We start from the raw sequence: 11,829 nt of genomic DNA on the forward strand, positions 1-11,829 counted from the left end.
CTGGACAGATACGCCAGGAAGAACATGAGCTCACCTCATTTGTCACATGTTTATACCATGATAATCATTTAACCTGGAATTACGACACTAAAATTTGCTTTAAATTACACTACCGTTCAAAAATTTGGGGTCTGTAGAATTTTGTTTTGAAAGAAATACTTTTATTCGGCAATGGCACATTGAATTGATCCAACATTTACATTGTCGCAAAAGATTTGTAATTTCAAATGCTGTTCTTTTGAAATTTCTTTTGTAATGTTTTTTACTGTATTGTTATTGTATTTTTGATCAAATAAAAGCAGCCAAAATTTGTTCGTATGGAAACAGTTTATTCAGGTATCCAAAATGTAATAAAATTTTAACATGACATATTATTATTATTATTATTATAGAATAATAGAAGATACTATTATACTTCAGATATATTATGCTTACACTGTTTTCTAGTTTTGTTTCATTTTAGTCTCATCTGTCTTGGTTTTAACACCCTTTATCACTTTTTTTTTTTTTTTTTTGATAATGACCACCTGACACTTACGTTATCCCGGTTATTGCATGACTACTTAGAAAATAAAAAAATTTATGGACATTAAATACTTGAGTTAAAATTATTTTATCTTTTTATAGATTTGCTCAAAAATTCCACTTTGAAAACGAGTCCATTCCTTATACATAAAACTTGTCTCAATATCCAGGAATCTCTTTTTTACGTATTATAAAGTTGCATTTCTTTTTCATCGTGTGTGTGTAGGTGAGGGCCATGCGTCTGTCGTTCGTGGGTGAGATGGGCTGGGAGCTTCATATCCCGAAAGAGTCCTGTCTCCCCGTCTACCACTCCATCATGGCCGTCGGTGGCAAATACGGCATCTGTAATGCTGGATACAGGGCCATTGACTCCCTGAGCATTGAGAAAGGTATGGTTTGTGTCATTACTATTACTATCACTGTAATTGGTATTACTATCAAAATTCTTTTGACTTGGGCCAGTAAGCAAATGCCTAGCAACCATCCAAAACACGATCCCTTACTTTTTCTTCTGAAAATCTAGTTCAGTGGTAAAAGATGTTTTCACAATCCCTCATGCATTATGAGATGTGTTTCTCCAGGTGGCGTAGTAAAACTTTGCTTTTAGTGTGTCAAGATTGATTTACTCTGGGATTCTGTTGATGAACACTGTTTGAGCCACTAAGAGTTTCTCTCAACAGATCTCCATTGATCGTTTAGAGTTCTGTAGATGCATTTTTGATTCACACTGCAAGCATAAAACATCATTGTATAGCTCTCCAATAGAGCCACATATATAATTCATTCTTAGTGCTGCTTTCAATACAGCTTTAAACTGAACCGCAGCAGTTCTCTTGCACCAGCAGCAGTAAAAGCACACATGCTGCTGGAGGTCAGGTGGAGAAAACAGTTCAGATGTACTGTAGGTTGGTAGGTGTCCCTTATGCATTTAGCTCTTCCTGGAATTAAAGGTAAAAGTAGACAGCTGGACACAATAAAAACTCATTACTGGAGCTGTACACTTCAGCACTTCCACTGCACTCTTGAGACTCAACTCAGCTCACTGTTTGTTCACTATGTAGGTCATATACCTAATAGACTGTGTATTCATACTCTACCTGAGTTCATGACTAAGTATGATGAAGAAATAATTCCATCTCTGTTTATATGAAAGCATCAGCGTGCTAGTAATTATGGATAGGGTTTTTGATGTTTTTTGTATTTGGTTCAATGACGTGATGCTCTTTAGAGCTATATAATTTAAAAATATCTAAAAATGCAATTCATACAGACAATGGCATGAATGCACTTTTTATGATAAACATGTTTTCAAATTCTGAATTAAATTTATATATATATATATATATATATATATATATATATATATATATATATATATATATATATATATATATATATATACAGGTCCTTCTCAAAAAATTAGCATATTGTGATAAAGTTCATTATTTTCCATAATGTAATGATAAAAATTAAACTTTCATATATTTTAGATTCATTGCACACCAACTGAAATATTTCAGGTCTTTTATTATTTTAATACTGATGATTTTGGCATACAGCTCATGAAAACCCAAATTCCTATCTATAAAAATTAGCATATCATGAAAAGGGTCTCTAAACGAGCTATTAACCTAATCATCTGAATCAACTAATTAACTCTAAACACCTGCAAAAGATTCCTGAGACTTTTAAAAACTCCCAGCCTGTTTCATTACTCAAAACCGCAATCATGGGTAAGACTGCCGACCTGACTGCTGTCCAGAAGGCCATCATTGACACCCTCAAGCAAGAGGGTAAGACACAGAAAGAAATTTCTGAACAAATAGGCTGTTCCCAGAGTGCTGTATCAAGGCACCTCAGTGGGAAGTCTGTGGGAAGGAAAAAGTGTGGCAAAAAACGCTGCACAACGAGAAGAGGTGACCGGACACTGAGGAAGATTGTGGAGAAGGACCGATTCCAGACCTTGGTTCCAGACCTCTTGCTTGAGGGTGTCAATGATGGCCTTCTGGACAGCAGTCAGGTCGGCAGTCTTACCCATGATTGCGGTTTTGAGTAATGAAACAGGCTGGGAGTTTTCAAAAGCCTCAGGAATCTTTTGCAGGTGTTTAGAGTTAATTAGTTGATTCAGATGATTAGGTTAATAGCTCGTTTAGAGACCCTTTTCATGATATGCTAATTTTTTGAGAAAGGAATTTTGGGTTTTCATGAGCTGTATGCCATATTCATCAGTATTAAAACAATAAAAGACCTGAAATATTTCAGTTGGTGTGCAATGAATCTAAAATATATGAAAGTTTCATTTTTATCATTACATTATGGAAAATAATGAACTTCGTCACAATATGCTAATTTTTTGAGAAGGACCTCTATAAAATTTTAATAAAATTATATATACATTTGATAAAAATCAAAATTATTAAATTATTATTTCATAAAAAGAAAAAGATTTGTTGAAAAATATTGATATTAAAAAATGTCCATAGAAAAAGTTATTGTTTTATAGCCTACATTATCGTTCGAAAGTTTGGGGTCGATAAGATTTTTTTTAAAATATTTAAAATAGTATTACTGTTCATTATTATTATTACAATTTAAAATAACTGTTTTCTATTGTAATATATGATCAAATGTAATTTATTCCTGTGATGGTAAAGCAGAGTTTTCAGCTTTATTACTCCAGTCTTCAGTGTCACATGATCCTTCACAAATCATTCTTATATGATGATTTGATTCTCAAGAAACATGTATTATTATTATCAATGTTGGAAATCAAATAAATGCCATCAATGTTTTTCTTTTTTGTGTAAACTGTGATGCATTATTGGATTCAAGCAGAATCCAAGAAATCGTTTTTGTCACCTTGATCAATTTAAAGTGTCTTTGCTGAATAAAAGTATAAATTTCTTAATCAATAACAACAAAAATAGTACCGACCCCAAACTTTTGAGCGGTAGTGTACATGAGGGAAGTCATTCTGTTCAAAACGTTTTTTAATTAAGTAATTAGTAGTAATTAATAAATCAAACTATATAATATAATATGAAACCAACATGAATACAAAGATTCAATTTTCTAAGAACATAAGAATCGTTTTATTATTATTGAAATGATTTTGAATTAACTGTCTGTCTCTATCAGGTTACAGGCATTGGCATGCAGATCTGCGTCCTGATGACACTCCACTGGAAGCGGGACTTGCGTTTACCTGTAAGATGAAGACCTCCATTCCCTTCCTGGGTCGGAATGCGTTGGAGGCCCAAAAGGCTGAGGGTCTGCGCAGACGAATAGTCTGTTTCACAGTTGATGAGTGAGTGTTGAATATTAACATGGTAAATTAACAGGAGTGTAAAGGTGCAGTACACAATTTCTGAGAACTGCTGTAGAAAATGTATTGGACCGACCAACACAACACACTAGTAGCCAATCAGCAGTAGGGGGCATGTCCAATCATGATGGGGGAGGGGAAAGAGAGAGCCAATCAGGAGTAGGGGTGTGTCCGATTATGATGGGGGAGGGGAAGAGAGAGCCAATCAGCAGTAGGGGCGTGTCCGATCATGATGGGGGAGGGGAAGAGAGAGAGCCAATCAGCAGTAGGGGGCGTGTCCGATCATGATGGGGAGGGGGAAGAGAGCCAATCAGCAATAGGGTACGTGTCCAAACATGATGGGGAGGGAAAGAGAGCCAATCAGCAGAAGGGGGCGTGTCCGATCATGATGGGGGAGGAGAAGAGAGAGCTAATCAGCAGTAGGGGCGTGTCCGATTATGATGGGGAGGGGAAGAGAGCCAATCAGCAGTAGGGGGCGTGTCCGAACATGAATGGGGGAGAAGAGAGAGCTAATCAGCAGTAGGGGCGTGTCCGATCATGATGGGGGAGGAGAAGAGAGAGCTAATCAGCAGTAGGGGCGTGTCCGATCATGATGGGGGAGGAGAAGAGAGAACTAATCAGCAGTAGGGGCGTGTCCGATCATCATGGGGGAGGAGAAGAGAGAACTAATCAGCAGTAGGGGGCGTGTCCGATCATGATGGGGGAGGAGAAGAGAGAACTAATCAGCAGTAGGGGCGTGTCCGATCATCATGGGGGAGGAGAAGAGAGAGCTAATCAGCAGTAGGGGCGTGTCCGATCATGATGGGGGAGGAGAAGAGAGAGCTAATCAGCAGTAGGGGCGTGTCCGATCATGATGGGGGAGGAGAAGAGAGAGCTAATCAGAAGTAGGGGCGTGTCCGATCATGATGGGGGAGGGTAGGAGAGAGCTAATCAGCAGTAGGGGCGTGTCCGATCATGATGGGGGAGGAGAAGAGAGAGCTAATCAGCAGTAGGGGCGTGTCCGATCATGATGGGGGAGGGTAAGAGAGAGCTAATCAGCAGTAGGGGCGTGTCCGATCATGATGGGGGAGGAGAAGAGAGAGCTAATCAGCAGTAGGGGCGTGTCCGATCATGATGGGGGAGGAGAAGATAGAGCTAATCAGTAGTAGGGGCGTGTCCGATCATCATGGGGGAGGAGAAGAGAGAGCTAATCAGCAGTAAGGGCCGTGTCCGATCATGATGGGGGAGGAGAAGAGAGAGCTAATCAGCAGTAGGGTCGTGTCCGATCATGATGGGGGAGGGTAAGAGAGAGCTAATCAGCAGTAGGGGCGTGTCCGATCATGATGGGGGTGGAGAAGAGAGAGCTAATCAGCAGTAGGGGCGTGTCCGATCATGATGGGGGAGGAGAAGAGAGATAATCAGCAGTAGGGGCGTGTCCGATCATGATGGGGGAGGGGAAGAGAGAGCTAATCAGCAGTAAGGGCGTGTCCGATCATGATGGGGGAGGGGAAGAGAGCTAATCAGCAATCAGCAGTAGGAGGCGTGTCCGATCATGAATAGAGGGGAGAAGAGAGAGCTTATCAGCAGTAGGGGCGTGTCTGATCATGATGGGGGAGGGGAAGAGAGAGCTAATCAGCAGTAGGGGCGTGTCCGATCATGATGGGGGAGGAGAAGAGAGAGCTAATCAGCAGTAGGGGTGTGTCTGATCATGATGGGGGAGGGGAAGAGAGAGCCAATCAGCAGTAGGGGCGTGTCCGATCAAGATGGGGAGGGGAAGAGAGAGCCAATCAGCAGTAGGGGGCATGTCCGATCATGATGGGGGAGGAGAGAGAGCCAATCAGCAGTAGGGGGCGTGTCCGATCATGATGGGGAGGAGAGAGAGAGCATGAGGGAGATTTGAAGAAAGAGAAAATGGCTTAGAGAAAAGGTAAGAGGAATATCGCAAGAAAGGTTATGATCAGGCAAGAGATTTAGGACCCGCGTTAATATTAGAAAAGCTTTCCAGCGCTGGAGAGAATGAAGCGGGAAGGCCTGAATAACAGACAGCACGTTTGTGTTGTTTCTGCTTCATACCTGAGTAACATTGTTTTTTGCTGTGTTTCACAGATATGCTGTTGTTGTAACGTTAGCTAAAGTAACATGAGTGTCACTGTTTGTCTGGAGCTGCTGTGCTGCTGCCTGTGACTAACAATAAACTCTTGCTTGGATATATTCTGGTGAACTGTATGTCCATTTTTTGTTTTGTTCCTCCTTGACTTTAATTCGTCGTCTTCTCTTTATTTTTCACAAAGCATTATATTGCTTCGCTTTAGCTATGATAAAGAGACATCAACAGTGCCAACAAACAGTGTTTCTCAGAAATCACTTACTGCACCTTTAATGGACCCTTGACTTTGATCATTTTTGTGGCTATTGCTCTGTTTTGCTTTAAAATATCACAACAGTGAAAATTAAGCATCGACTGAGCAGATTCAGACTCCTAAATGTGATCTTAAAGGTTAAAATTCAAAGCGCAGCAGGCTATTATGTTGGCTATCAGTGTTTTCATAGCCTCGGGTATCTGGCAAGTTTTCTGACATTTATTTACAGAGCGTCTGGCTTAAAAGTGAATAATTGCTGTAATGCCGAACTAATGCCATAATATGTCACCTTACATTTGCCTGATAAGGTCTTTCAAGGAGATTTTGCCCACCACTTTTCATGATTGTCTGCTTAGAGCTTCATTCTTGCCATTTCAGCAGTCTAATGTTTTACATATTGCCCAAACAGCTTCATCCAAAACAGTTTGTAAAAATTGAATGTAGAATTTGAAATCAATCTATGATCATCATAAAACATTTTAGAATTTAAAATCAAACAGCCAGATCTAAATATGGCCTCTAGGATCTGGCATAAATGCCATGCAGTTTTTCATGTTATTTAGGGATCCTCATTTGATCAGCACTAATGTGTTGTTTGTCTTTCCTGCAGGAAAGTGCCAATGTTTGGTCTGGAAGCTATTTTCCGCAACGGCGTTCCTGTGGGCCACCTGCGGCGCTCCGAATTTGGGTTTGCCATTGACAAGACCATTGGCTATGGTTATATTCGCAACCCAGATGGTGGTGTGGTAAGTACTGTGCGATAGCTGTCTTTCTAAAACTAGTGAGCTGTTTATCTATTTATCTATATATAGATGCTTATCTGTTTAGCATTTTATGGCTGCATAGAAACTCTTCACAACATACTTGTGTCACAAAATTCCTCTCATGAACGCTCGTAGGACAGTAGACTGGAAGCATTGATTTTTCTTCTAAAAATCTTTACTTGTGTTTATCTAAAGAAATTTATATACATCAACTATATATACAACTTTTCCTGAAAGTTCACTTTGGCAAGCTGTTTCGAAATGAACTCCAAACAAATTCCAAACTCCGTTATGGCCTGGTTTTGTTTGGATCAGGTTTAATTTTCTGCATTTTTCGCATGGATGATGAATACGAAAAAATGCATATGAAAATTTCGGACTCAGTTTGCAAGAGACTTAAGTCTTGTTTTTTGAAAAGTGTATCAATTAAATGAGTTTATGCTAATGGGGTATGAAAAATAAATATAAGTCAAAGGGAAAAATTTATTATTTTTCTGATTTGCAAATATTTCTTTCTTGTATTAAGCAATAACTCAATTTTAATCCGTTTTTCAAGAAGACTTGACATCTTATATAATTTTGCTTCTCAAGTACAGGTCCTTCTCAAAAAATTAGCATATTGTGATAAAGTTCATTATTTTCCATAATGTAATGATAAAAATTAAACTTTCATAGTTTTTTGCCACACTTTTTCCTTCCCACAGACTTCGCACTGAGGTGCCTTGATACAGCACTCTGGGAACAGCCTATTTGTTCAGAAATTTCTTTCTGTGTCTTACCCTCTTGCTTGAGGGTGTCAATGATGGCCTTCTGGACAGCAGTCAGGTCGGCAGTCTTACCCATGATTGCGGTTTTGAGTAATGAAACAGGCTGGGAGTTTTTAAAAGCCTCAGGAATCTTTTGCAGGTGTTTAGAGTTAATTTGTTGATTCAGATGATTAGGTTAATAGCTCGTTTAGAGACCCTTTTCATGATATGCTAATTTTTTGAGACAGGTATTTTGGGTTTTCATGAGCTGTATGCCAAAATCATCAGTATTAAAACAATAAAAGACCTGAAATATTTCAGTTGGTGTGCAATGAATCTAAAATATATGAAAGTTTAATTTTTATCATTACATTATGGAAAATAATGAACTTTATCACAATATGCTAATTTTTTGAGAAGGACCTGTAAATGTATGAATGTTTAGATATTTGTACTGGGAAAACAAGACGGAATACTGAGAAAGAACATTTTTCTTTTTTGCAGCTAGTGCTACAAAATGTGGGTTTAACGACTGTCTTACTCACACAGTCAGATCAGACATCAAAATATAAGAATGGGTCATTATCAACATGATATTTTAAGTATAACTGAACTTGAGCTTGGTCAAGTACTTTTAAGAGATAAGTATTAAGACAATCTGCTGATTTGGGTCTTTGACGCATACGCACTCATTTTTCCTTTTCTGCTTTTATGATTCAGGGTGAGTCATGCAAGTTGCTCCTCATATAGGGTCATTTAAAGAGTGATGATTAGATGAAGGGTTGTGTGTGTGTGTGTGTGTGTGTGTGTGTGTGTGTGTGTGTGTGTGTGTGTGTGTGTGTGTGTGTGTGTGTGTGTGTGTCTCTCATGCTCTCTGCTGAGCTCATACTGCCATTATTGTCAAGTGCTCATTTGCATTAATCCAGTATCAAACGATGGGCTACGGTGGGTGCTATGACCTAAACCTCATCGTATGATCACTGCAAATAACACATTAGGTTTTGATGGAATTTCACTGAAAAAAACATTTTATTATTGAACAACCTTTAACATAAGAAACGATGAAAAGAAATCAAATAAAATGTTAATATTAATTTATTAAATAATGGAGAAAGGCAGGTTTCAACATTTTTTACATTTAAACTATAAACTACAAAATTAAAAAATAAATAATATATTTATTAAATTAGAAACTCAAAAAAAGTTTTATGAATGAAGTCTCAAGGTTTCTTAACCATGAATATATAACATTTTATGTAATAAATTCTAACGAAATTAACTCGTCATTTATTAAATATATTTAAATGGTGTGTGTGTGTGTGCGTGCGCGTGATGGTTAATTAAACGTTTTAGGTAGAAAATACTTGAAAATATAAAGGTTTGAGAGAGCTTGACATAAATTACTGTGTGTCTGTCTGTGTGTGTGTGTGATGGTTTAGGGAAGGGAGACCAAGTAAGTGTGTGTGTGTTGTAATGCTTGGACACTCTGAAGTCCGTGTACTACAAGTATGACAGGATACAGGGGGATGTGTAGTTAATGCTAACTGACAGACAACTAGATGAGGAGGGACAGATGGGGAGGGAGAACTGAGACATCTCCATTCCACAGCGCGGAAGACGATAACAGACACATCACTGGGCATAATGTCACACAAGTATTATTCATGGAAGAGAGACCTTGAGACTTCCTCCATAAGACTTTATGTTGTTTCTAGTTTAAAGTTTCCATGTGACTTACTTTCTACCGTGGAACACAAAAAGAAAAATCTCCTGGTTGTTCCATTGCTTTTCCATGTAGTAACTGGAAATGAAGAGTTTTCAAGCTTCAAAAGGATGTAAAAGCACTGTTGGAGTCCATACTGGTCGGTGTGCAGTATTAGAGTTTTATTTTTTATGAATCAGTTGTCACTTTTCCTTTCATGAATTCTCTTAAAGTTACCAAGGAGAGCTAAAGCCAATGTCAATATTTTCAGTGAAGTAACATCTTACACTTTTGTCCCACAAAGCTATCATGACCAGGGCTTCAAACTGTGACTAAAATGGTTTCAAATATAAAAAATAAATATTTTAAAATGTACCTCATATACAGGTTTATGAAATCTCATCTCAAGTGTGTGTCAGTGTTTCGTACACTCAACAACGAACAATGCCCTAGCCTGCCTTATGTCCAATTCAAGAACAAATTACTCTAACTAACCTGTTCTTTTTAATCAGTAAGTCTAAAAGATTCACAAAACAGCTTCAAACTTGCGTGTGAGTCGGCAGTTTGAATCCGACTCGGTCGTTGTATAGAAAACAGAAGCTTCAGCATTCTGTCTCTTTTTGTGTTTCTCTGAAGAAGCAAAATATTTTAATAGAGGGTTAAAAGGGCATATTAATATTTTGTACTACTGCACCTTTAAATGCACATAGCCAGGAGTATGTGGAGCTCAAGACACTGCACTCTGTATTAATAACATGAGCAAACACTATGTTTCATCTGTACATAGAGCCATTGCACAGTAGTTCTGCTTCATAGTAGTAGCCACAGCGTTCTGCTTCATTCTCATCGCCAATCAGTGGACATCTACCAATGTGTCCATTAATGCTGCAATGTGCCCACTTAAAGAGGTCAGGCTAGTTTTCCAGCGAATGCGTCTTGATCTCGACTCCACAGGGTAATGCCTGCAGCTTCTTCAGATTTAATTAAAAAGAGATGCAACCCCTGACAGAGAGCGAGCAGGAGGGGAAAGCTAGAAAGAGAGGGAGGTGAGGAGAGCAGACCTCATTTGCATTGCATGGTTTGACACCGATATCAATGGAAATAAAAGCCTTTTAGTTTTAATCATATATCCATCTTACTCAAATGTGTCTGTGTTCAATGGCCTGCAGGTGAGCCCTGATTTCGTCCGCAGTGGTGAATTCACGCTGGAGAGGATGGGCGTCATATACAAAGCTACAGCTCACTTGAAATCACCCTTCGACCCCGAAAACAAGCGTATTAAGGGCATCTACGGCTCTCCACAAGTGCACGAGGCCAGAATGTAATTGATCTAGACCTTTATCCCAACACATTTGCATCAGCATTCCAAGACAAATACAAAACAAATGACTTTATAAGTGGATTTATACTCACTGTCTTAAAGGGATGATTCACCATAACGGATCATAGAAGAACAAAGTACTAATGTGAATTCAAAAATAAAAAAAAACTGGTTATTCAGTGTAATAGTGTTCAGCATCTTCCTGTGCCTTAACCTTAACCATATAGAACCCTTAACCCCATTGTTTTCAGAAATAAATCATTCAGAAAATAATATTTTAATGAGCAATCATGAGCCTGACTCAATTATTGGTGCTGGTTTGAACATTTGTGACTTTTTTCATTGAATAGCTGTGCATAAAAGATGTTATTCAGTGGTCACGTCAAATTTAAAAATAGGGATTAATGAATGTTTGCCAAATATATATATATCTATGGAATTAAATAAAGATATTGTCTTGAATTGAAGGTCTGTTTTTTGTACGTTACAAATCATCTTGTACGCTACAAATCATCTTGTACGCTATTTTCCTGACAGAACGAGAGAAACCGATCATGATTTCTGCATGTTGGGTCATCAGCTTATTCCCTCACCCATGTACTGTGACTTAAATTAATATTTTATGTTATTTTAACCTATTTTCGTTATTACTAGTAATAATTAATAATAGTCGAACTCTTTCTAAAGTCTGGTTTTGAAGCCGACTGCTGTTTAACTTTATTTTTTGTTTAAATGGAAAGTGAAAATTTGATAAATTTGAAAGAATTAAACCAAATTTTTGTCATATGGTGAAATCTGTATCTTGTATTTTTCTGACTTATAGGAGAACATACACTAACGTTCAAAACTTTCAGTTAGGGTCAGTAAGATTTTTTTTATATATAGAAAATAGTACTTTTAGTCATCAAAGATACATTAAACTGATCAAAAGTGACAGTAAAGCCATTTATATTATCACAAAAGATTTCTATTTCAGAAATATGTTGTTTTTTTCAACTTTCTATTCATAAAAAAAAAAACAATGAAGCAGCATAAATGTTTTCAACATTGATAATAATGCTATCAAATCATTATATTAGTATGATGCTGAAATGTGCTGAAAATTAA

The 11,829-nt window shown here is 37.8% G+C and overlaps 1 protein-coding gene across 4 annotated transcripts in view; it reads left to right on the top strand.

Annotated features, from left to right (window-relative positions):
- The window catches only part of sardh (sarcosine dehydrogenase), a 60,879-nt gene extending 49,695 nt beyond the window's left edge, over window positions 1-11,184 (top strand). For all 4 annotated transcript variants that reach the window (XM_077243120.1, XM_077243119.1, XM_077243118.1 and 1 more), the window contains exons 18-21: window positions 752-914; window positions 3,664-3,832; window positions 6,800-6,935; window positions 10,571-11,184. In XM_077243120.1, coding sequence (XP_077099235.1) covers window positions 752-914; window positions 3,664-3,832; window positions 6,800-6,935; window positions 10,571-10,726 — 624 coding nt within the window. In that variant the 3' untranslated portion in view covers window positions 10,727-11,184. The remainder of the gene's footprint in view (window positions 1-751; window positions 915-3,663; window positions 3,833-6,799; window positions 6,936-10,570) is intronic.
- The last annotated feature ends 645 nt before the right edge of the window (window positions 11,185-11,829 follow it).

Source organism: Siphateles boraxobius, unplaced genomic scaffold (genome assembly GCF_051911475.1).
Source record: "Siphateles boraxobius isolate OS27281-9 unplaced genomic scaffold, OSU_SipBor_1 25, whole genome shotgun sequence".
Classification (NCBI taxonomy): domain Eukaryota; kingdom Metazoa; phylum Chordata; class Actinopteri; order Cypriniformes; family Leuciscidae; genus Siphateles; species Siphateles boraxobius.